At 38.1% G+C, this 26,456-nt stretch overlaps 1 protein-coding gene across 1 annotated transcript in view; it reads left to right on the top strand.

Moving 5' to 3' along the window:
- The window catches only part of ADAM22 (ADAM metallopeptidase domain 22), a 131,504-nt gene that overhangs the window by 85,023 nt on the left and 20,025 nt on the right, over nucleotides 1–26,456 (top strand). Inside the window, exons 11-28 of the mRNA XM_088054527.1 lie at nucleotides 1,776–1,860; nucleotides 2,304–2,394; nucleotides 4,245–4,296; nucleotides 6,150–6,249; nucleotides 8,949–9,020; nucleotides 9,457–9,549; nucleotides 11,850–11,930; nucleotides 12,149–12,199; nucleotides 12,470–12,533; nucleotides 13,063–13,168; nucleotides 14,239–14,355; nucleotides 15,033–15,201; nucleotides 16,176–16,284; nucleotides 17,127–17,217; nucleotides 18,556–18,573; nucleotides 21,411–21,518; nucleotides 24,408–24,508; nucleotides 25,062–25,128. Of these exons, the coding sequence (XP_087910653.1) occupies nucleotides 1,776–1,860; nucleotides 2,304–2,394; nucleotides 4,245–4,296; nucleotides 6,150–6,249; nucleotides 8,949–9,020; nucleotides 9,457–9,549; nucleotides 11,850–11,930; nucleotides 12,149–12,199; nucleotides 12,470–12,533; nucleotides 13,063–13,168; nucleotides 14,239–14,355; nucleotides 15,033–15,201; nucleotides 16,176–16,284; nucleotides 17,127–17,217; nucleotides 18,556–18,573; nucleotides 21,411–21,518; nucleotides 24,408–24,508; nucleotides 25,062–25,128 (1,575 nt within the window). The remainder of the gene's footprint in view (nucleotides 1–1,775; nucleotides 1,861–2,303; nucleotides 2,395–4,244; nucleotides 4,297–6,149; nucleotides 6,250–8,948; nucleotides 9,021–9,456; nucleotides 9,550–11,849; nucleotides 11,931–12,148; nucleotides 12,200–12,469; nucleotides 12,534–13,062; nucleotides 13,169–14,238; nucleotides 14,356–15,032; nucleotides 15,202–16,175; nucleotides 16,285–17,126; nucleotides 17,218–18,555; nucleotides 18,574–21,410; nucleotides 21,519–24,407; nucleotides 24,509–25,061; nucleotides 25,129–26,456) is intronic.

Here is a 26,456-nt window from a genome sequence, read left to right as displayed (position 1 = left end):
AAATTAGTGCACAAACTGCCTGCCTGTGCAACTAGAGGTTTGACTCATATTTTAGTTTTAACATACTAAGCCTGAGCTGCATGCGCTGTAATCCTTTGTTATTCTGTGCAATCACCTACTCCACAAGTGCAGCTATCTGAAGGGTCAAGCATGGTTCCACCTCAGAGGCTGGCTTCTTCAGCAGTAGAGCACGGATTATTTAAAGACAGAACATTGGTTTTGAAACCAATGAGGTTTTCTGCTTAAGTGCACTATGGCGTGCTTCACTTTGTTGAATGACCTGCATGCTGCAGGGTTACTGAAGTGTTTCAGATCCTCAAAACAGTTTGTTCTCACAAGACATTTGAGCTATAAGAATACTAAACTGAGAGGAATGTAATTTTCTCTAAATATCTTGTTTTGAAAATAAGATTGATATAATAAAATATGCTTACAAAAATACAGGAGAGATACATGGCTGAGATTTTTGATCCACACAAGACATGACAAACAAATATCTCTGTTGGAGTCTTTTTTCTCTCTGCTGACTGTTTTAGGAGCCTGTAAGAATAAACTTAACTTAAACACCTCACTTCACATGACTTCAGTAGGGTTCCAGGATATACAAGCCCAGTATCCACCCTCAGAATTTTTGCACGTGCTTAGTTACTGCCTTGAAAAAAGCTAGTAAGATCTGCAAGAAGTGCTTGCAGATTTTGGTTTCTCTGTGTCTCAGATCTTCATATCTTATATGGGAATCAGCTTTTTTCATATCCTTCGTGTATCTTCTCTGGTGACATTGTAAAGTCTTTGAGGGAAAAGTCTGGCTCTTGTGAATGTGTGTGGATTGACTAGGACAAAAGAGAGCCCTATTTGGCCTGTAGCTGGGACTCTGGATACCACTGTAATGCTAATTCCAGTGCTATCCATAGCACCACCACCAATGGTGTTTGTGGTATTACATTCAAAGATTGTTTAGAAACAGCAGTTTCTGAAATTGTGTCTGTGAGTGATACACAGCTAAGTTGAGAGGTGGGGGTAGCTGGTGTGAGGGTACAATGGTTAAAAATGAGCTTCCACCTTTAGCACAGTTATCCTATTGTGATCCTTCTTGATGTTTTTCTCTTCTCACCTGAGAAAAATAATTTGCCAGATGGATCAGTACTCTCAGGTGGAGCAGAGTATATTTTGTCTCCAGTAACTGGCAGTTATTCATGCTGATGTGGTCAGCACCAAAGAGGTGATTAGATTTAGGCTCAGAGGCTCGTATCTGTTCCTCGGATAAGATTGGCTGTAGTTCCAGGGAGTTTTCACCTACCTTTGCATCTTGTGCTAATGCATCTCCCCTTGAGTTTTACCACATCAGTACTGCTCAATTAGAGATGTGCTGTTTCACTAGACCTGTGCACTGGGAGAATGGTGTCCTCTCCTGAACTCTGCCTGGAGCATGTGCCAGCAGAAGGCACTCGCTGCAGTAGAATGTCAAGAAACATTCTTGTTTCTGGGCAGATTTGGGTGGTTTGGAAAAATAGTCCCCTTCTTATATTAGGTAGTCTGAAAAGTAAGAAGGAAGATGGTATAAGTTTTCTGGAGATAACTGGTCCTGTGAGATTCGGGAGTGATTATATGTTTTTCCCATTTGTTTTTTGCATAGTTTGCAGCATAGTGGTGGCATCCAGCATTTGCACATGCCAGCTTCTCATCTGGAAATCAGAAGGGTAGATACTGGAACAGGCAGGTGCAAAACTCATGGACAGAGCAGGGTAAACTTCCTTTTCTTTTCATTTTGTTCAAAGGGGGAGTCGATTTCAGAGCAGTCGAAGTGGTGTAGCCCACACTGGTGGAATCTGCTCCTTGCTTAAAGGCGGAGGTGTGAATGAGGTAGGTGGGGATACTGGCATGAGCAAAAAGTGGTGAAAATTTATCTGCATGGAATTTATCAGTGCAGACATGTTCCTCAAAATATTTTTCTTTTTTTTTTGCTGTAGATGATGTAGAATCTTAGTGCAGCTCTTTAGAAGGGACACTTCAATGAAGAGCGATGACTGAATAAAGTCAATACACTTCAAATACACTTTTAAGCAAATTCTGCAATATCCTGTCATTCATATTTCCAGCCACAATGCCAAGAGAGAGACAAACTTTCTCTTACTTAGCTTGTCTATAAGCCAGTGTTTAGTTTTCATCTCTCTACCCTGAATAAGAGTTACAACACTGTGTATCTGATTTTGCCTTTTTTTGCCTTGATATGAGAACAGCTTCGCTTGAATCTGAGATACCTGTGTGTTACTGATTACCTTTCCTACCTTGCTTGTTTCTTTCAGTTTGGAAAGCCAGACTTAATGGCAGTTACCCTGGCACAGACCTTGGCCCAAAACATTGGCATTTTCTCTGACAGAAGAAAACTTCTAAGTGGTAATTTTATTTGCTTTTTCACTCTGTCTCAAGAGAAAAGTCTTAAAAAGTGGAGGATCTTATCAGTGTCTTTCTGATATGTACTTTTTCCTTCTGTTTCTCACAATGTTGAAGTATTTTTATTTCCTGCAGTAACATGAGAAGGGTCTGACATATTAATTTTCCTCTAATTGAATGCTCTAGTATCTCCCTGCTCGTAATTCCTGACAGCACTGGTGTCACCATTTCATCCAAAATAGACCATAAAGGTGCCTCCCACTTCCATTCATTTCAGGGAGACTGGTGTCCCACCCACAGACCAAATGGCTGCCATCTTATGACACAAGGATGGGAATATACATTATTTGATGTGGGAATAATGAGGAGCTTCCTCAGTACTGTTACATAGAACAGTTTTACCAATACAACTTTTTATCTGTTTTGCTTGATTCACTTCCTCTTGTAGTTTACCCAAAGCCCCTGTTTCTCTGGTAGTTTACCTAAATCTCCAGTATTTGCTACCAGACTGCTACCATTTCTTTTCTGTAACCATGGTATTCAGTTACTTAGTTATCCTTGTCTACTTGCAATGCTTTAATCTCCACCACCCTGCCAGCAACAAGCACCTCGCCTTCCCGCTTCCATGTTATGTGAAGTCTCATCCTGATAAGATTAAAATGAAAATATTGTTTTGAAACAATTTAGATAATGAACTGGAGTGCAGACTTACTGGATTGTGCATGCTTATGTGGCCTATGTTTAAAAAGATAAATTACTCTATTGATTAATGGATTTTTTTTTCAGGCATTATAAAGACAATATATAATGCAGAGATACCTCTGCATTTAAAGGATTTTTTTTTCAGATTATGTAATAGTATTTTAAAAAATACTCAGAAATGTGTAAGTTGCTCTATCCTACAGACGTGTTCAGTATTCCTTTTCCAGCCACATATTTTTGAGTGGATGTAAGGGCAGGGTAAAAGTGAAAATTATTGTAATGGTGATTCCCTTTCTTTATGGCTGAGAGAGGCAGGATGCTGTTTTGGTAGGGTGAGAGTGCAATTGTCAGACAGAGCTTTGTTTCCTTTCTAATTGTGCTTTTAAAATGGAAGCAATAAACTGATGTTCATGTGTACGGTAAGAGAAGTTATGGAACGTGCAAGTGGAAAGCATTTCTACTGAAATTTAAGTGAGACACAGCTTTGAAAGAGGAGGATTGAGACCAGAGCAAAGTGATCCCAGCTGGCAGGGCAGAAAGGAATTGCATGGGAAAGGGAGGCAGGCAGGGGAGGGAAGAAGGAAGGGAGGGAAGAAGGAAGGGAGGGAGGGAGGGAGAGCAGAGGAAGAAGCTGATAGATTCTCCTGTACTACCTTGTGTTTATTGATCACCATGTTTTTTTTGGTCTGAATTATTGTTTGGGGTTTTTCAAGGGAAGATTTTCAAAATCACATTATCATAGTCGAAGAAGAGAACTAAAAAAATAAAAAAATAAAATTATTATTTTTTTTTTTAACTCTGAAAATTTGGGAAGTGGGTATCATCACACAGAAGACAAGAAAGCTGACTCATGATTTGCAGGTGCTGAAGACTAATACTGCAGCTTCTTTTAAGAGAAGGAAAGGAAAACAAGACATATTTTCAAATCTCAGGATTGCATATAGAATCATGTGGAGTTTTTAAATTTTGGCATGGTGCACAGATACACTTAAATTAAGGTGTGCAATAAGCCAGCAAATTATTGTTTTCAACTTGTCTGGAAACATGAAATGGAATTAAGTGCAGTGTTCTTTTTATGGTAAAAATTGTATTATTTTGGACTCACAAGACTTGAGATGTAACTTTTTTTATCTTTTTATTTTTTTTGTCAGGTGAGTGTAAGTGTGAGGACATGTGGTCTGGATGCATAATGGGAGATATGGGGTAAGATGTCACTAGAGAAAAGTCATGTTCTTCATACAGTGACATAAATGAAAAGTGTGAAAAGTTTTCTCTTTTGCAGTTTAGCAGAATATTTTTGATGATGAAATTTTCAGAAAGTAAAGTATTAGGTATATACCATATATATAATATAAACACCTTCAAAGAAATGTGTGAATAAATGAGTTCATGAGAAGGGAATGTGAAGATTTTTGGTGAATGCTGATTTCACTTGGAAAGCACAAGGCTCAACAGTCAAGCCAGGTCATTGCAGAAAAGCAAACCAGGCGTAACTTCTTTTCTCATGCAAGTTTGCTATTAAATTGTGGAAACAATGATACACCCTAATTCTTAAAATCCTATAATGAAATTTCTGAGGCATGTCTTTTTTTCAGTGTTTTTGTTGGAATCTTTCATCTGTCTCTATCATTTTTAATGCCCAGTTTTTCTGATATGGTTAGAAAAACTGCCCTCATTTTAGGCTGAGTATGTTCATACCCATGTATAGTGTCACTGGAGAGATTTTAACATAGTGACTATTGAATCAGCAAATTTTTGCTGCTGGATGTAATTTGATGCTTTCTGAAGTATATTCAGTCCCTAACACTTTTTATTACAGGCCTGTCTATTATCATGCATATGAATTACATTATAGTCTAGTTTTAGATACGAATTACATTGTATTCTAGTTTTTGATATATACAGGGCTCAGTTTTTAATTAATTTCTAATAGATCCACAAATTTTTACAATAGCTTTGTGATCAGAAAAATTTTGAGCAAAGTATGTCTCATTCAAACCTCTTTGAAAATGTGAATGTATGCCCTTTTCACCTTAGTATACCTGAAAACATACCTGGTAGGATTTTTCTGATTTTTAGTAACTTAAAAAGCCAGTCTGAGAGGCATTTTTGATTCTTGTAAAAATTAAAAATTCCCTTATTAGGGCCTTTAGATTCTTTATCTGAAATTCAAACCTTTCAAACTATTTGGGACATGAATAAGATTTGTATTTACCTAGCTTATTGCTGAACTTTGGTGAAATCCACAGCCTTTTAGTGTTTAGACCTAATTCATTACAGATGGAAAAAGCCAATTATGTTTTGGAAGCTGCCTCTCCCCAGCAGTGCAGGATAGCACTTTGGCTAATATTTTTATATCCAGCGATAGAGGAAAGCCCTTGAGACTTCAAAATATCCTTGGAGCATAAGTACGTTCATGACTATGGACCTGAATATAAAGATCACTGCAGTTGCCTTGGGAAAAGTTATTTCCCTGTGGAAAGGATCCATGCAAAGATTCTCTGCATCACATTGTTTTTAGGTGGGGCACTCAGGGGCACTCAGTTGTTACTGAGTAGGACACATGACAGAGGGAAGCTGAAATGTTAGGTGGTGTTTGTTAGAAGCATGTCTAAAATGACATAACTCTACTATATAAAAATTCTGTGGTCAAGGGATCCATTTCCTCTAAGAGAGAAACAAACTATAAGTTGTCTTTGTCTCCTGCAGTATTTATGGGAGGAAATAAATATATTTCTGAGATCAGACCTTTTAGTGGAGCAAGTCATGCTTCTGCAAACAACACACTAATCAGATTTGTGCTGTTTGGCCTGTAAAAACGTAGTGAAATGTTCTAGACCTCTCACATTCCTTGAGCTCTGTCATTGTTGAAATTTCCTTATTATTTACTGGAAGGATTTTCAAATTAGATAGACTTACAAACAGATACTCACTCTGATTCTGAACATGTTTTCATTCTTTTTCTAAAGTGTAACATTATATTTCCTCTTTTTCAAAAAAGGAAAATACAGTGTAAAAGCACCAGAGAAAGTAATCCTTCTACCTTATTCTGTTAGGTACTATCTTCCAAGCAAGTTCTCCGAGTGTGATATTGAAGAGTATCATGAATTTTTAAACAATGGAGGTGGAGCTTGCCTTTTCAATAAACCAACCAAAGTAAGCATTACATTAATGTTGAATATTATTTCTATTCTATTGCTAATTTTGATGAAACCAAGAAAAATGAAAATTATGTTGGAAAAAACACCTGTAGTTTGATAGTTCTGGTTCTTTCTAACTGTTCAGGTAACACATGGGTGTAAGTAGATTATTTTAGTTCATACTAGTTTAGAAATTACTTTAAAATAAATTTCTAATAGAGTGATTTCATGTTCAGTAGAGTATCCACAGCCTCTGATGAAGAATCATCCCTCACACAATTTGTTCTGAATATTGTAAATGCAATACAATTTTGTATTTACAACAGGTCTGCAGTGGAGGATTTGCAGCAGTGTTTCAGTATATTCCTGCTCCATTTATTGAGGCATGTGTTAAATGTAGAGCAAGCAGGATAATGATCTTGACTCTTTTCTATATATAATTTATGTTAACCTGTATTTAATGGCTGTCTTTCAACAAGCAAAAGAAAAAGGTTAAGACAGAAAGACAGTCCAATGTGGAAAAAAGACTTATCTCGTAAACAAAATGGTCACAGATGTAAAAGAGAAGAAAGTCAATTCAGGAGTGATGCATGTTCCTTCTGGTGAACCTGAGAAAAAGTGCATGTTCTGACAACCACAGGATTTCAATAAAAGTTAAAGAAGGGAAAACATCAAATCGGGACAAGCTGAGCCTGCTTATCTCTTTAAAGTCTCTTTTGATGAAGGAGTATATTGCTAGAAGTGGAGAGAAAGCACTGTAATTCATTAATAAGATGTAAAATTTCTTATTTAAAATGTACCTTTTAGAAGTTTGCTTTTTTTCCATCTCATTAAAGGTGGAGAGAAATACTGGTAGATTTATTTACTTGCCGAGTGAATTGTTTATATAGTATAATGTGTCTTGGTTTTATTTTAGTGATTGTGCCCATTTACACATCTGTCAGTTGGAAAAAAACCCAATTACTTTCCTTTCAATTTAGTTTAGCAGCACTTTAGGGGGTTTTTTGATGGCATGCAGAAATGTGAGTTTGATGAGGAAGCCAGGGTGATTTAGTCTCTTTTATGCATTGTGGTTTGGGATGGTTTAAAGGTTTTGTCAATGGATATCTGTCTAATTAACAACGCTGTCAAACATGTGTTTCCTAACAAGGGTGGTGAGACACAAACTTGTTTTTATTTTTTAAGCATTATGAGATAAAGGAAAGCTGATGTGACAAGGTGCAGTGTTTGGCAGTGCTCCACTCTTAGATCAGCTGTAATCCCAAAAATTACATCAATGGCTGCTGGAGCAGATTGAACATATGCTCTTTTCAAACGAATGGATGAATGATATGACTCTGGGGAAAGGTTATTCAATTTGCTCTTAATGTTTGTGTTTTTTTCTCTTCAATTTCGTTTTTAGCTGTCCCTATGTACTGCAGCAAATTGGCCCAATAGTGCAAGGCAGAATGCTCTGTTACTGCAGTGTTTTTGTCTCTGTTGTGCAACGTACTGAGAGATACTGAAGAAGTTAAGATGTCTGGAAAAATACACAGGAAACAAGCAGTTTTAACAACTCTTTAATAATTCCAAGGGCTTGCATACATTTTATGTTAAATTCTACATGTGCATTGCATGCTGCAGTCAAATTTCCATTTCAATAGGGGACCTAATAATAGCTCATCAGCCTGTGCCAGGCTGTGGTTTGTGGCACAGTGAAGTACGTGGGGTGATGCTCCATCCTGTGGGCTCCTGACAGAAAGGCAGCAGCCGGTGAGAAATGCTCTACACCATGTATGATGTACTTGTGCAGATGGCTCAGGAGCAGAGTGATTTTTGGAGTGGTCCTAGTTTAATTGGAGAACTCAAAGGATTATCTGCAAAATTTTAGTCTGGTGACACACTTAAATGACTTCTCATTTATGTAATAAAAGCTACTATTATGTTTTCTTATGTCCAAAGGAAAAAAATTATTTTCTTTTAGAAGAACTACCTTTTAAAGTTTTAGGAAGACAGAAAAAATTAAACCGGAAAGAACAGAATGTAAGTGTCCCTTAGAAGAGGTTATTGCATACAAATATACAGATTTTGATTTTTAAGTTACAGTCCAGTGGGAAGGCTGAAAGGGAGGATCATCAGCAATACTTCCTGTGCACATCTGCCTGTCATACATACTCATAGAAAACTGCAGAAAGTTTCCTTGTGGTAGAGGAAAATGGAAAGAAAAATCCATCTGCAACAAAAACTGACAAAGAAACCGAGCCTCTCTCCTTCCCAAGTGTTTCTGAGCCACATAAAAGGACTAATTTTTATGGCTATTACTTCTGAACTTAGAGTGCAGGCTTTAACCTTTCAGCCCTTGTCACTTGAACTCCAGAACAACAGCAAGTGCTGTGAAGATAATGAAATTGTCATATCTTTAAAATGTTTTTTTCCTTTATCGTCACACCTTTTGTTTTTTTTGTTTGTAACTTCTACTCAAACTGAATTTACTGTAAAGCTGAGACCTATGCACAGAAGATACCATGTGACTCTGCAGCGTTCCTGTATTAATTTTCAGGAGTATTGATTCTCTGTATGCTTCACTGGTGTCAGTCTGTGTCTCCCTGAGTTGTGGGTACTGTTTTTCAGTTAATGCATTTGGAGTGCTAACTCAAAAACCATGTTGCACAAAGCAAATATGACAATGAGTCCCTTAACAGAGACATGCCCTTTGATTTCTGAATTTCCATGCAGCTTCTGGATCCTCCAGAATGTGGCAATGGCTTTGTGGAAGATGGAGAGGAATGTGACTGTGGGACAATAGCGGTAAGTGCAATGTACTTTAAATTACCAACTAGATTTTTCCAAGAGTTGGTACTGCACATTGCTGCTGTTAATGGTAAGTGGAGGAAGACAAGCAAGGTGAAGGTTGTATGCCCAGGGGTTCATAGTAATAGCTGCCTATACAGAAGCAGACCTTCAGAGACATAAAAGAAAGCATTTTCCTTGATGGACCTAGACTGGTCAGTGCTAAAATGTTAGTATTTAATGGTTGACAATATGAAGTTAGAAAAATTATTTTTTATCTTGCACAGGAAGCAGCAGTCTCATGCCCCACAAGTACATGCCTTTTTCTGCCTCTAGGTGCCTAAAAGAATGAATGAAAATCCATTCAGGTAGCATGCTAAGATGAGAAGTGGTGGGAGCTTGGGCTTCATGTGCTTTTCCCATGTATTCTGTTGTGTGTGTGTGTGTTCCTCAGGAGTGTGCCAACGAAGGAGGAGAGTGCTGCAATACCTGCACCCTGACCGCGGGCTCCCAGTGCAGCAACGGGCTCTGCTGTCGCAAGTGCCGGGTAAGGGCAGTGACCTTCACTGCAGCAGCCTGCTGGGAATGCATCCAGGTGGCTGCAGGCACTACAGCACATGTGTTTTCCCTTGCAGACCTTGTGATTACTCTTCCGAAAGCTTACCTTTTAAAACTGGCTGAAATCTGATTTTTCTGAGGGTGTACTCTGCCTTTTAGGCTTGGCTTTCTGGGGCAGGGACTGCCATCAAATGCAGAAGTAAATTGAATCCTTCCAGTTTCAGACAAGTTTGAATCGGGTTGAAGTTCTATGAGATCTCATTAGACGTCCTTGCTTAAAGGATAAATTAACCATAAAGGTTTCATTAAATGTCCTTGTTTTTTCATTATGAGAATGAGGAGGCACTGGAACAAGTTGACTAGAGAAGTTTGGGATGCCACATCCCTGGAAGTGATCAAGGCCAGGCTGGATGGGTCTTTGAGCAAATGGAAGGTGTTCCTGCCCATGGCAGTGGCGTTGGAGCTAGGTGATCTTTAAGGTCCCTCCACTCCCAATGCCATGTGTGTTGCTCTGGATTTTCCCCATGATACTGAATGGGAAAATCATACCACAGAGTGTCTGAGGGAAGGATATAGTAAAAAACACAAAAGCGCAGCCAAAAGAATTACTCAGAAGGATTCATCTAAAAGACACCTGACTTGAGTTTCAGTTTGGTCTGCCTGTGTCTCATGTTTGGACTGATTGAAATACCATTGAGTGAAGGGAATCAAGCCTTATGTAAACAGTAAGGTATTCTTCTTGATATATCAGTAAATAGTAAAAGGAGGTTTAACCAGATCATGCCTTAAGGGCATGATGTACTAATTTAGTAAAAAACATAATTAGTATTAATGTAGTTGAAACGGTGGTGTACTATGCGTGATATTTTTATCTTTGTCTGTGCACATTTGAGGGTTTCACTTCATTAGGAAGATCATTAATAATAACTGTGGGCCACATTCTTGACTTTGTGCTCATCGTAATGTTAAAAAAAGAAAAAGCACAGATCATGCTGGAACAGATCACATTTCCTTAAGCACATTCCTTTTTTAAATGTAATAATAAAAATAAATCTGCAGATTGCCAGTGTGGGTGAATTTTGCTCAAGACTCCAAGTCACATAGGCACCATATTAAAGACTTTCAGAACAAAACAAAGCTTTTGTATACCTATCTTATTTTTTTGCAAGTGAGAAAAGGGTTTATCTACTTAGTGGCAAGGATGAGTGAATGAACAGAAAAGTAGAATTTTACAGAACATATATCTCTAGGAGGTATTTATCAGGACAACTCAAAATACTGTATATAATAGTTCCCAAACTTGGGGTTACCTTCCCCTGTAATATCCTGAAAGCAGGAGTGAAGGAGGGGTTACAAGCAATACGTGGTGATTATACATCTCAGAATCCTGCAGTGTCTCTGACATTTGTGTCTGCCTGCATTTTTCCAGTGACTAGTAGAAAAAAGAAGCTGAGGGCTGAGAAAATACCATAGTCTAGCTCTTCCACTGCTCACACCACTCAGGTGTGGAGTTAGCAGCTGTCCCCCCAAAAATATATGTTCATGCAGATCCAAAATAAAAAATCACAGGCCTACAAAATGAACTGGGTATCACAGTCTTAAGAAAACTTTGAGGAAAAATAAGGAGTCTGTAATATGTCCATGACCAGAAACACTAAAATTGCCTCAAATGAGATGTCTTCCTTCTTTTCCAGGTCTTGAGACTTAGCAAATAATTCTTTAGCCAAAATGTCTGTATTAGGTCACTGGTACACTTTTAATTGTTAAATATCCAGTCCCTTAGAAAATGGTGTCAAACTGTACAGAATTCAGTACATTTATTAATAGCTCCTGGTCTGCAACAACAGTGGGGTATTAAAATAACCAAAGTGTTTATACATAGAGCTCTGCAGCGTTCTTCATCCCCAGAGAGAAGATCAGGATGACTCCTTCTGTTCTATAAAGAGTAAAATAGTCACAAAAAGGCACAGTGACCTGGTAGGATAATTTTGCCAGCCACTGCAGTATTGGCTTGGACACCTCCAGGGGTCCCCTGTCCCAGGAGAGATTTCTCCTGCTCAGCCCCACAATCCATGCCCTTGGGAGGGTGTGCCTCAGAGTGGTACCACTCACACCAGTAAATGGCTTGAGTGGTGCAGCGTACACACCAGGGAAAGGAGAGTCCTCTCACGTCAGTCAGCATGTGAATGTTTCCTTTTTTTTATTTTAGATAAAACTGTAAGGAAGCATTGCATATAAGGCAAGATACGGAGAAACCAAGACAATAATTTTCTGTGCTTTTATTTCCAGTTTGAACCTAAAGGAGTTTTGTGTCGAGAAGCAGTGAATGATTGTGATATTGCAGAGAACTGCACAGGAAATTCCAGCCAGGTGATTTTTGTGTCTTCTATTCATGAGACAAAAAACCCCACCTATAATCTTGAAATTACTATGTTTTGTATAGTATGGTGTGTTAAAATTGCGTTAAATCTGTTGATGCTGAACAAAACAGAATAATATTGAAATTATTTTTCATATGACTTTTGTTGTGTACTTTGCTTTCATGATTGTCTAATCTATGATCTATTACCTATTTTCTCTTTCTATAGTGTTCTCCTAATATCCATAAAATGGATGGATATTCATGTGATAACAGACAGGTAATTAGGACTTCAGTTTGTTATACATTCTTTCTGATGTTTAGATTGCTTTTTATAGATTTTTTTTTTAAGATCTTTGGAAGTCACCTTGGGGCAGTTTTGCTAACATTCATGAGTTTTGGGTGCTAGTCATATTTTGGATGAAAAGACAGAATCACATATTTATTGCCTCAATATAAAGTGTGTGACTAATCTTTATGTTAAAGAAATACATATTTCAGAAAATCAAGTAATTAAAAATATTTTCTGCATTTTTTTCTTTCTTTCTAGGGTATTTGCTTTGGAGGAAGATGTAAAACCAGGGACCGGCAGTGTAAATATATATGGGGTGAAAGTAAGTGAATGTTTCTAAGTTGTTTGTAATACATGTGGCTTGAAAGACTATCTTAGCTAAGAAAAATTATGGAAGAGACATATTCAGAACCTTGAAAACATCTAGAACGGTATGTCTCTCCCTTTCTTCCCCCGTCACTTTGTCTTTCCATCCTCTTTTCCAGCTCTTTCTCTAGTGTTGGTTAGTTTACTGGTGTTTGTTCTGAAATCTGAAACTTTAGTTCTCATTAATAACCATCTAGTGAGCCTATACTCATGTTCATTAGTTTATTGCAGTGGCTTCTGGACACTTTTGACCAATAAACTTTCATCAATCTAAACAAAATTTCCAAATTTAAAAATAGTCCTGTGGTGCCATCATAAAGATTTTAACCAAGAAGAGCACTGTGCAGAGTTTCATGGGCCACCTGCAGATCATGGTGTTTCACTTCACCAACTGGAAAGCTCTGCTTGTTTTGATTGTATCCCCATTTCTCATGACGTGGCTTTTCAAAGTCATCATCTTAGAAGAGATTTGTTTCTGTTTTTAGAAGTGACAGCAGCTGACAGGTACTGCTATGAGAAACTGAATATTGAGGGGACTGAGAAAGGAAACTGTGGAAGAGACAAGGACTCTTGGATACAGTGCAATAAGCAGTAAGTTGATCCATTTGGAAAGCTCTAGAATGAAGTTCTTACCCCTGATTCAGTTCTTTAGCTGGCATGAAGAGACTCAGAAATTCCCTTTGTGGATCAGACTTCTGGCCTTCTCCTGCAGACCTTTGTGCAAGAAATCCTGGATGGAGCAGGGCGTCAAGAAGAGATGATCCCTGACAAGAGAGCATCATCTGAGCTTGGGAGAGCTTGGACCAAAGTGGCTCTAGTACTCAGTGTGGGTTAGCAGTGCAGAGGAGAACAGCCTTTGGTTTCACATCTTGGTGTGGTGTTCACTTTTTATGCTGTGCCATTTCATTGCTAAGTTGTGTTCACTTTTCATGATATTGTAACTTTTCAAGTATACCTGCCAAGTTGCTGCCAAAAGCATTTTTTCACATTCTGCATATATGCAGTTGATTATTTCTGACAATTTCTCGACCTTTCACCTGTCCTTATCAAACTGTTTTTTCAGATTTCTCCATTCTGTCCATGACATTTGATTTCTATTTCTACCTACAGGTGAACTAATGTTCTTTCCCACTTTTTTAGCGCAGATTTGGTAACCTTACTTCTGTTCCATTAAATATTCATAAGTAAAAAATATTCAATAGTATGGGAAATGTCAGACCCTACTATTCTGCCAGTGCAAAAGTCTCCACACATGAATAGTGAAATCCCTTCAGCAGTTGAATGAAACATGGTGTCTATAATTCCCTTACGTATATGTCCTATGAGAGTGTATTTAGAACCAGTGTCTACTGTTGCTCCTTTATGGACCAGTTACTGTATCTTAGTAGTTCATTAAATCAATTTGATGTGGTTTGTTCTTGCCAGCTCCCTGCTTGTTATTACTTAGGGTATTTTTGATAATGCATTCTAAAAACAGTTTTCCCAATCTAACTTCCAAGGAGAAGAATTTTCTCCAGAAACAGCATCATTTATGGGAGTTATTGTCAGTGGGAGAAAAGCAAGGAATAATAAGTAGGTTATCAAGCAAGTGGTCGTATTTTTGATTGTCCATTTTAATTGACTTTTATTTTTATGAGTATCTGTTTATTCTTTCAATGCAGGGATGTGCTTTGTGGATACCTTCTGTGCTCCAACATATCCAGTGTACCCAGACTCGGAGAACTTGATGGTGAAATCACAACATCAATCTTGCACTATGGAAAAGTCTATAATTGCAGGTAAATCCTGAAAACAGAACAATCAATATCCATCTTACATAGAAAAGCAGCTTTCTCATTCCTAAGTGGAGAAAAACTGTTTCCATTAATTTTTTTTCCTATTAACACATAATCATTATTTCAGTTCAACCTTTGTTAAGCTTCAGAAAATTAACTGCCTGTGGGGCAGTTTCACAGTCCCCTCAATAGATAATTTTGCCTGTAGAGGCATAATGCTCTTCTCAGGCCCTGTGATTTTACATTCTTTAATTTTTGCAAAGTACTTCAGGTACCCAAAATACTTAGACATATGCCTGCACTGCCAAAGTTAACTGACAGCCTAATTCATTGCTATATTGTAGCTGAATTCTAATTATAGTTGTGGTATGTTTTCATAGCTTTATACAACTGTAAGGTGAAATGACGTCCTAAACAAGTAAACTGAGTTTTATCAAACTCTAGCTGTTTTACAAGAAAAACGGTCCTTGTTTTCATGATTTACATTTGTTTGATGTAGAGACACTGTTTTGGTTTGTTTCATGTTAGGCCCTGTGAGATCACTAAGCCAATACTTATTCTTGCCTGGTCCTGGGCCTTGTGTAGCACAGAAGTACAGGCAGCAGCCCAGGGCCCAGTTTCTCAAGCAGAGCCATCAAATCCCAGCACAAGTCTCCAAGGTCCTCTTGTCTGTCTTGCAGTGGTGGCCATGTGAAGCTGGATGAGGACACGGACCTGGGCTATGTGGAGAACGGGACGCCGTGTGGGCCGGACATGGTGTGCCTCGACCATCGCTGCCTCCCCACCGAGGCCTTCAACTTCAGCACCTGCCCAGGCACTACCGACGACCAGATTTGTTCAGGACACGGTGTATGTTCTTTAATGCTTTTTGCTATTTTTGCTGAGTACCTGGCCTTGTGTAGTCTACTGGCTGGACCTTTCAGGAAGCCAGCAGTGTGACTCTAGAAGTCATAAAACTGGAGTTTTTGAAGAGGAAAAGGGAAGGAGGCACATAAGTAAATATAATGCATTCCAGTCAAGGCATCTTAAACGAGTCATAGTTAGTATGTATTAGTTTTACAGAAGTTTTATATCAATAGATGTTTTTGCTATCACTTTTGCTAACTTGATTGGTATTTCCTCAGGCAATGTGCTGGAGGATAAATACAAAGGTTTTATGAACTGAGAAACTTGGGTCTCTGTTCTTCCAGAGACCTGCTCTTTTTAATTCCCTCTTTATTACATAAATAGCCAAGAAGATTCACAAAGTTGTTGATGGTGTTGGATTTTGTGAGCTGAGAGTTCATTTACTCTGGAAAAGAGGGAAATGAGCTGGATCTTGACTAGTTTCTCTGCTTGGTGTGTAGAGAGTCTGTGGCTTTGCTGTGGCCCTGGCGAGTCCCCTTGTCCCTAACACATTTTGACCTAATGTCCAGGGCCCTATGACTGAGCTGAGATCGAAGGAGTTGTTCTCTCATAATGTCTTTTGTTTTGTTCACTGCATTAAAACTTGCCTATTCATCTGAAATCATGCACTTCATCATATTTTCAAAAAAAAGTGATTAAGGTCAGTCTCCCAAAGCAATTATAAATGATTCTATTAAATATAGATTATACTAAAGTATGTACTGAATAAACATTACAACTATTTATATAAAATATAATAGCACATTGAATGCATTTATATCTAACATATAAATTAAAAATTGCTATATATTAAAAATTATTTTGCAATACTTTGTGAGCAGCAAAATCGTGGCTATCACTGCATCTATACTTGAGGTATTAATAATGAGAATGGATTAATAATCTTGTTTTTTTCTAAGCTACACTTTTCACTGCAGGTTTGTAGCAATGAAATAAAGTGCGTCTGTGACCGATTCTGGGGAGGAGATGACTGCAGTTCTCACATCAAAGATGATTTATTTTTTGATAAAGATGCCATCAATAAAGGTATGTTGTTATAATTTTTACCAACAGCTGAAAATGCTTGGATTTAACAAAAGTTCGTTAAGCAAAACCAGGTCTCCTACTCTTTCAGTTAGTACACAGTATGCTACAGTATCAGGAGCCTTGTTCCCCTCTCTGCCTCCCACAGCAGAAGCACTTAGTGTCTGTAAATGAAGACTCAGCCAGTGCATCTTTGGGAACTGGTATCTGTGGGTCCATTTCTACCATGTTTGTTCCAATAATCTGAGTGGTCTTATTAGGCATATTGATAAATTAGGACAAGCAAAGGTTACTGTGACATTCCATATCTAGGTGGAAAGGTGATGCTTGACTTCTACATTTTTTGAGTGGAAGTTTTTATTCAGCTTTAGTCTTGCATACAAAAGAAAGATATATTGTGGAAAAATGAGCTTGAAATGTTGGTCATTTGAAATCCTTGTGGGGGGACATCTTCCAGAATCCTTCATTTGATTAATTTATTCAGCTATGGAAGGGACCTGAGCAAAACCAAACAGTAGTCACTTTTATTCCATGGTAAGCATGTATTTGGTAGGGAGGGTTGTAAGGATGTAATCTACAGCAGTTTAATATTGATAATACTGTTTTGGCATACCTGGCACAGGTCCCCCATGTAACAAGCATTCAGTTAATGGACACAGAGGTCAAAGTTTGATTTACAAGTGATCTTTTTATGCCCCTGCTATACTTCAGGAGTGTATCATGGTTACAATTAATCAGCCTAGTGAAAGTTGTTCAGTCTAGTTTTTGAAAGACGGTGCATTTACTGGTGTTGTGTATTTTTCTCCTAAAACCATGTATATTTTTCATCTTTCTTGTGTTTCCAGGTGTGGTTAGCACAAATATAATAATAGGGGCTATTGCTGGCACCATTTTAGTGTTGGCTCTCGTTTTAGGAATAACTGGTTGGGGTTACAAGTAAGTACATTTTGATTTTCTTTATAGAGTTAAAAAATACGTGTATTTCATCTGATAGTTTGTTATGTTATGAAAAGTTAAAAAAATCTAAAAAATCCAAATTCCACAATATCTATACAGTAACATTTTTATTGTATTAACATTTTTCAAGCAATTCTTACATTTGTGTGTGCTTTTAGAGAGCTTGATCCAAATTTGACGTTTATTTCTCATTTAGTAATTTCTTTTTTTAGATTATCAGATTATGATTTTATATGTATGATTTATTTGTGTGTGACAAAGGAAATACAAGAATACTATATGATTAAATTATAAATGTTTCCTCATGATGAAGCAAACATAACAAGATTAGCTCTCAGTCAGTCAGCAAAGCATTTAACCATAGGCTTCTTTAAATAGATGATTATATTTAGTCAGCTTAACCTGAAATTAATTCAAGCACATTTTTTGGTAGGAAAGATCTGCAATTTGCAAGTAAGGCTCAAGTTGTCTCCTGGTGAAGAGCTGTCAGTGCTCACTGAGAGGCAAAATGGATTATATTAGCCTGATTGGTCTTTCACAATTTTAATTCTTTTGTGAATTTCTTATAAAAACAGAGGGATTTATGTTTTTTGCTTGTAGTAAAAAAAGATTCAAGGTACTGACTTTATCATCAGTGTTTGGATGAGACTATCTCTTGAAGTTGTTTGACCCTAGGTCCTTATTGTACTTGGAGGGCAGGGCAGGCTCTGCTGCAGGCAGTGCTGTGGCTGGGGGACAGCCCCAGTGGTTTTGCATAAAGAAGTGGCACAGCCCCTGCTGGTTTGCCAGACTGAGGTAGGCTGAGGGCAGCTCAGAAATACATAAGGAAGGAAGCATTTGGAATAAAAACCATGAAGATAAGGGTGGTAGAAAAGTAGGTTATACTGTCTTGGTATATCATACTCAGCTTCTGGTAGTATCTGAAAATCTGGACTTTTATTTCCAGTAAAACTAAAAGTTAAGGGCTCATTTTGAGATCATGTCTAGCCAGTGAGATTAATTTTTGGAGGTTCAGGACAAGAGTGCACCTATTACTAGCGGCTTCACAGTGAACAAGCTTTAAGCCATCATAAACTGCTCCTTACACTCAGTGCTGATGAGCCATCAACATGAATGTATTTTTCTTGTTTATTCTGATGTAGTATATTTGTAAATATGCTTATTTCAGAAATGATTTTTCAAAGTGAAATACTTTGAGCAAAAATTTCATTCTGTATACAGTGCTTTTATTGTTACATTTTTTTGGTCTTACTGACCATGTGTACCTGCATACTAAAAACTTCTTCTTCTTCCTTTATCTTCTGTTTATATGGAAAGAAACTACAGAAGACAGAGGTATGTGATAAAAGTAGTAGAATGTATCCTAGAAGTCTCTGAAAATAGCTTTTAATATCTTTTCCTCATTTACATGCTACAAAGAAAATATTGGGATGGGTTATCATATTTTAAATAATATATGAAATCAATATTCTATAATGCACTGCTTGAAATCCTGATTTCACTGGAGTCAGTAGCAAAAATAATGTTTTTTATACTTCTGCAATAGACTGTTTTATTTAGGAAAACAGGAGAATATTTCCAATAAGAGAGACTGAAAATCGGCTATTAGTGATGAAAGTGTTCTTGGGAGGCTAAGAACTGAATAATTAATATTAACATGATGTTCAGGAGCCTTTTGAGACAAATTAATTCCTGGAGCTTCTTTGCAGTTAAAGATACAATGCAATTAAATTGCTGTGTGGACAAAGAGCCCGTTCTTTCCCGTCACCCTGTTTGATTGATTCATAGCTAAAGCACAGTACTGGCTTCAGCACAGGGCTGAGCTTTCACCATTTCAAGCTTGTGGCCAAAAAGAAACTGCTTTCCTAGTGACTTTAGTTTGGCTCCTGGAAGACCACCTCCCTTTGATCAGGCATCTGCCTGGCAGATGTCTTGTGGGAAGGAGTTGGCTCCTTCCTCTCCCAGTCCCCAACAGAGAAGAGGATTTCTCAAATTCCCCTGTTTTCTGCCTGTATCATTGCCTTCTGGTCCAAGCTGCTGCTTTGTTTGTTGCTGCTACCTGTTGTGCTTGTTCTCCATTTCCCTTTGTGTAGCGCTTTCTCTGCCAGGCTCAAAATATTTGTAAAAAGTGGAAAAGCACAGTCAAGTTCTGGTTGTGTGCTACAGGGTCAGGTAGGCCACAGGTGCAGTAACATGTAAAAGGCAATGCTATTGAAGCCTTATGCAGAGGCTGGTGGGTAGGGAATGCCACCCAGCACAAGGAAGGCAGAATTTAAGGGTTTGGGGCTGCTTAGTGGAAACTGATGTATCTATGCATGGAGACTAACATGGCCATCAAGTCATTCTACTGTGGAGGTTTCAGTATTGGCTGAGGACAGTGCAGAAAAAACCTCGAAACAGAGTCCATCCCATGTATGTTTGCACTGGAATATTAGAGAATATGACTTCTTCAGATATCTTCATCTCCAGAAATTGGTTTATGGCCAGAGAGCTTTGAGTGTGCAGCCAGTCTGCAGCTGTGTCTGAGAGCACAGGCAGAGTGGAAACCAGTGTAAACTGAGGCTTCTGCAAGTAATGGAGGACTCCCTCATTTTAAAGATGAGGAAGATATTTATTGTGTAAATCTCCTTCATGCATGAAATGAAGTTGTCTAGGCTGACTTCTAAATAGAATAATTTTGGATTAGTACAAGGAGTGCTCCATAAATGGAAAAACAGATACCCACCAGACTGTCCAGACTGTCCCTTTTTTTAAAGGAAAATATGGTTGCTCCTTAAATAACAATAACAAGCCATTATAGTATTTTTAAGTGTGACATAAGGATGATACTTGGTACTGAATCAAGTAAACTGAAAGTGGTAAGAAGAGCCAATTAGCAAGGATTCTGCCAGCTGGGATAGTTGGCTTTAAAGGGCACAGCTACATGGGAGAAGTTATTTCTGATGAAGTAGCAAGAGAGCAGTTTGCTAGAGGAACCCTGGGGAGCAGAGCTGCCCACACTGAGGCAACTCTGAACACACACATGTGGCAGCTGAGGAATGGGACAAGAACTGAGACTTGGGAGGTGTTAGAAGATGAAATGTGGAAGTACTGCACTGCACTAATGATTTATGTGCTATATAGTTGTATACTTTACATACTTCAGAAGCATTAGAAATACAGATATGGAATGGAGAGGTCCCAGTTTAGGTCTGTAGTTGGACACAATCTGAATGTGAATCAGCCTGATAAATGTGCATCTTAATAGGGGCAGACTGTGGAAAAACATCTTGGAAAGTATGAGGCTGAATAAATACTGATGCTGATATTCTGAAACAGTCAACTGTCAAAGGAACTACATGTACTTGGGAGCATTTTTAAACCTGGTGGAACTATAACTGGAATGTTTGCGTGGCAGGTATCCTCTGCTGGTGATGAATTCACCATCTGCAAAAGCTTTGCATAATGTGATTAGAACTTTCTAATGCACAGATAGTTTTATGCACCGTAACTGAGCTTCTAGTTCTGGAAGAGGATAAACTGTTACATCACTTTTGTGTGTCTTGGCAGACTGAGTCTACTACTACGGTAATCAGGAGTAGCTGAGAATCTCTGACAATGGTGTTAGTTCCCTTACACAAGAAATCAGTTAAAAAACTGTAGGTTTTGTCCTCCAGAGATTTAAACAACTCAACAGGTTGCTACCCTTGAATACAATCATGATCACAAAAGTTAAATGGGAAACATCTACCTCAGAAGAAAAAGAGCATTCACTTTTCCTCAGCTCCTCTTTGATGCAGGCATGTATACAGCTTAGGCTCAGTACTGGTGCTGCATCCGAGGGTGCTATTTGTGACCAGCGTGATGAGGTATTTGAAATGTCTGGACTGGTTATCCAGTGTCTCAAGAATCACCAACTGTTCACTTTGAAAATTGTCATCAGAGTTAACCAGTGAAATGTTCCTTGTTCTCCCTTTACAAAACCACATAATCTACTTTTCTGCACATAACAGAAGTGTGTGGGAGTTTTCTCTCAGATGGTTGAATTATTTATTAATAATTGTGTGTGGTTAACAGGTTTTCTCAAGGATTGCTATCCTTACCTCTTTCTTCTAAACTAATGTTCGTGCATGTTTGTGTGCGTTCTAGTTCCTGTCATGTTTTCTGACTCTACAATGTTTATTACACTTCAGACAAATACCCCAGGGAGATTATGTTAAAAAGCCTGGAGAGGCCGACTCTTTTTATAGCGACATGCCTCCTGGAGTCAGCACAAACTCTGCATCTAGTTCTAAGAAGAGGTCTGCTTTTCTGTCGCATTTTCAGATTTCTACCTGTTCCATCACCCATTATTCCATTAGTCAGAACATTTCATTGTTTTGCAGCAGGTTTGACTCTTTCTTCTTTCTTTGTGGAATGTTTGAAATAGTATCCTTTTTGCTTTGATTACTGATTTTTCTCCTGTGTCCTAGTTGCTAATTAGTATGATTAGGCCAGAATAAAAACATTTTTCATTGCAAACCAATTTTTGTTTAATAAAATTTTCATAATATCCCTGCTTGAGAGTTGATTTCAAGTAGACTGTAATAATAATTGCTGGCTGAAAAAAATTTAAATAAAACACCAACAACTTTTTTTAATCATGGTCATGTAATCAAAGAAAAGGAACATTGTCTTGCTTCAATAATAGTTATAAACATAAAATGTTCAATATAAATGTTATTTTTATATCTTTATTTGTCAGTGTCATTAATCCAGTGTATTGACTTAGACTTCTGCTCTCTCATCTTAAAGATGATAGTGATTGCATTTTATTCCACTTACTAGACTAGTATACTAAATGGTTGCCAAGTGTTATCTTAGAAAATAATTCTACAAAGACTTTCTGACATTTTCTGCTTGCTGTCATTAGATTAGAAAGAATTAGATTTTGCCCTTGATCAAATTTCACTAACTCTGTTATTGGTTCCAGTTGCCTAAAATATCCAACATTTTAAAAGGGAAGATTAATTTAAAAGCATTGAGAGCCATTTGTAATTGCTAAGATCATGATGCTCACTGTTCCTCTGCATTTAAAGATTCATTATATGAAAATCTCCAGCTAGAACTGTAAAACAATTTATGAGAAGCACTGTGACTGTGTAGGGGAATTGACAGTCATGAACTGCTTCACAGGAAATTGCAATTCTCAATTCTTGTTTCACTAAGCAGCCTACAACTGTGCAGTTGATGAAGCCATTTTCTTTGTGATTGTTTCAATGAAAGTAAAGAGAAATGTTTGCAAGGGACACATATGTAGTGACATTTGCTATTTTGGTGTAGCAGCTTGATCTTATATACAACTTCATTCAGTTTGTTCTAATGACTAAGTTATTAGGAAAACTCCAGGATCGATTACTTCATTATCTCTAACTTTTAAATTCAGCTGTTTAGATATGTGGGTTCTTTTTTTCAGGAAGCAAGCATTAATCTTAAATGATGCACTGTTTGTGTTGGAGAATCTTTTTTAATTTAGTTAAAATTTTGAAAAAAAGTCTTGGGAAGGCAAGTTTTCACAGCTTTGTCTATCAGGTTTAAATACCAATTTTAAAAAGTTTTTTTAAAAATTACTGTAATTTAATGTGTTTCTTCTTTCACACAGTATCTGTGTTTCTTTTCATACTTCATTTATTTCATATGTCTCTCTTTATTATTTGTTCCAAAAAGCTAATGGTTTCTAAGGTCTGTCTGTACTAGAGAGTTTTGTTGTTCCCACCACCAGTTCAGGTATGTTGTGCCACTGTCAAGTCTGAAAAAGTAAGTCTGACAAATACTCCATTAACATTGTGATACAGCTGACATAGTCCTTCCATTTGAATTCCCAGAGTGCTACCTCCTACCTTCTGAGCTGGTTTTGATTTCCTCTCTGTGCCGGTATGGATGGCATCTCTTGGGAGATGTTAGAGTGACTGGGCTGCCTGGGCTTCTCCATGCTGGAAAGCACTATGAAATATTAGTTGGTATTCAGAGGATGTTCAAGGATTAATACATAACTTAATGATAACTCTTGCTATTATGAAATAGCAAAGACAAAAAGCATTATGTAGCAAGATATTCCTGAACCCGAAAGGGACCTTTAGGAGGAGGAAATGTTTGAAAATCTGTCAGTGGATCTGTTGTTTCTCAGACCTTTCTGTGATTAAGGTTGTGATTAAGGTTGAATTAATGAAACCCTGGGCTTACTTCAGTGTTGCTGTGATTAGCCTGAGCTTCTAGAAACTGAAGAGCATCTCTCAGATGCCTCCAAGGAAAGCAGAGACTGAAAAATGCAAGTATCCAGACTTAAAAACTACAAAAATAGTTTCTTTAAGCAAGACTTTGTAATAAGTAAGCCATCTATTATGAATTTTTCAACTTCCTCTTCTCTTTTGGAAATAATTGTAGATCACATGGCAAACAGCTGAGCAGCAGCTCTCGTTCAACAGGAGGCAGCCTGTTGCAAAACCCCAAGTTGGACATCGCCATATACATCTCTGGCTCTTAGAGGCAATACAAGAGAAAAGAAAAAACAGTTTGCACCAAGCATGTAGATAAAAAGACTATTTTTGGCTTTGAGTTTAGCATTAGAAGTATATACTGCAGCAACTGGCTGATAAAATATAAATGTTCAAAATTAGAAAAAAATGAGGCAGAGTTACCTCTCTCCTGGGACTACCAGCTCTGTGTGGAAGGATGCTTGTCACACACTCCTGAGCCCCTGAGTCTGGTAGCAGTGGGGTGAGGGAAGCTGTCCTGGCTTTTCTGCCGCAGCATAAGGAGGGAGTGGGCAGCCTGCAGGCGGGATGTGCTTGACTGTGAGATGAAAAAGCCTTGAAATGACCACAGTTGTAAGAGCATCTTCCATTTAGGAACTGAGGCAGAGCTGCAAATCCAAAGGAAATCTGGTGTGCGCCACTGTTCATGCATTCCACAGTAGACAAGAAAGCAGTACTGATGCCTAGGTCTTGAACGTGGGCACATGGAACCACTGCAGGGACAGCTGCAAGGTGTAACTGCAGGGTTTAATCAGAAATCCTGGATGCTCTGCTAGTGCAGACAGACCTTAGGCTATGTTTTGTCACTGGCCTCGGGAATGTGACCGAACCACTGAGCTAACATTGATGTGAGACAATACCCTTAACAATAACCACATCTGAGCCCTCCTATTCCAGGTCAAATGGATTATCTCATTCCTGGAGTGAAAGGATTCCAGACACAAAACATATTTCAGACATTTGTGAAAATGGGAGGCCTAGGAGTAATTCTTGGCAAGGTAAGTGTGAACCACTGTGCTGGCCACAGTGGAAACCAGCCTCTGGACCATTGCTGCTCTGCTGAAACTTTAGCTGATTTTAGGACAGCAGCATGACTCCTTAAAATTGTGCTAATTGTTATTAACTTGGAATTAGGATTTAGCAGCACCCTGCATAAGTGCCTTTTTTGCACTGTACTTTGTCACAAAGAAATTACATTTAATTTTTCCCTCCAGTGTGAGCTAACATAAAAAACAAGAAATAAATCTATTCACTATTGCCAGCTTCTGTGATTTTATCAGGCAGTGTTTAGTGTTCTTCTTGAAGTGTAGTGATTTTGCCAAATAACAGTTGAAATAAAGGAGTTTTTTGCTCTGCACAGTTGCAGCAGAAAGTAGAGGAAGATAACCTAAGTGTGTGAGGTAAATCAAGAGGAACAGACTTGTCAGATTTAAATGGTTAAAGTTAAAGGTAGCAACTCTTTTGCTATGGATGCAAAAAGAATATACAGTTTGGCATGGGGCAGGTGAGTTTCAAGTTGTTTTACTGTCTTTGTCCTTTGATTTCTTTCAGGTAATATAGGAGGAAACAGAAAGAAAGTCAGAGGCAAAAGATTTAGGCCACGGTCTAATTCAACTGAGTAAGTCTGAATTTAAAAAAGCAAAGCCAAAAAGTAGAGTTTTCATATTTGTGTTTTGTAGATGGAAATTAAGAGTACTGAAAAGTAGACAGCTGCATTTTTGCTCTGTGGCCCATTCTGGTTGCTGACTGATAATCTTGTAAATGGTTTGGATAATGTATTTCAACCTCTTTTTATGTATTCTTTAAAAATTAACTATTAATTTTCTTTTTTTATGTAGGCTTCCTCACAGTCGTTCCCATAGCAATTCCCAGTGATGGTGGCAGCCTGCACCATCACTGCAGGCTTTTGTCTACAGTAAACTGCCATTGCTGAGTGTATCCTGGTTCAATACTGAGTTTCTGATAACCTGACTGTTTCCTACCCTTGTCTTCACCTTGGGTTGGGCCATTGCAGAGTTAGAGATTTGTGTCTCTGCATACCTTCCTGGAGATCTTAGGAGAGGCATCTGCTTTGAGAGTACCTTGAAGTTTGCCATTGTAAGCCTGAAAAAGCCAGTCTTGAGTAAGCCCTTCGATAAATGGGTAATTAAAGTCTCTACCAAGTGACTGATCCCCAGACTTTTCCACTACAGTTTTGAGTTGCTGGCTTATTGATTTATTGGTTACATTTCCCAAAGAACCCATGTGTGCAGTGCTCCCCACACTGAAAGAGCCTTTCTTATGCACTTAAGCCTCTTGGTTCAGGCCCCTCTTGTAAATGGGCGGTGAATGGCTGGAAACCTCTGGGCTTGTCAAAATCACTAGCCTGCTGTTGTACCCCACATGAATGGCCCCTTCTTTGACCATGATGGCAGTGACAGTGTCCTTCCCCATATCATGACTACTAACTTTGCACCTTGATGGGCAAATGGCCTTGGTATCAACCCTGCTGGAAGCTAATAATGCTAACTGCTCTCTGGGCCCCATTTTCTTTGATTTGGGGATTTTGAGTTTGTACTGAAACTTTTCTTTCACCTACAGTGCACTGTCTTGAGGTGAGTAGGGTTCATAGAGAAACCCCTGTGTTAAAAATTACAGAAATAATACTTTGATGCACATTGCAATTATAACATTGCATGGTCAAAATGGCATCATGGAATCAGAAATTTTAGCCCTTGGAGGAGTTTATCTCAAGAGTCTCTGTGCTCTTTGTGCTGATAAACTCTTACTGAAACGTTATTTTGCTCATTTTCTTTCCTCCTTGCATAAAATAACCATTTTATTATAAAATCAAAATTTATTATTTATATAATCAAAATTAGTCTGGCCAAAATGCCAAATACAAATGAGATTTGCTCTAAGAACTTTGGAGCACTAAATAAGTAGACAGACAGAGATACTGTGAGT

This window comes from Pseudopodoces humilis, chromosome 1, assembly GCF_049639895.1.
Source record: "Pseudopodoces humilis isolate 2021_Gansu_Grassland_sample_001 chromosome 1, ASM4963989v1, whole genome shotgun sequence".
NCBI classification, from domain to species: domain Eukaryota; kingdom Metazoa; phylum Chordata; class Aves; order Passeriformes; family Paridae; genus Pseudopodoces; species Pseudopodoces humilis.
This window is presented reverse-complemented; position numbering and strand designations above follow the sequence as displayed.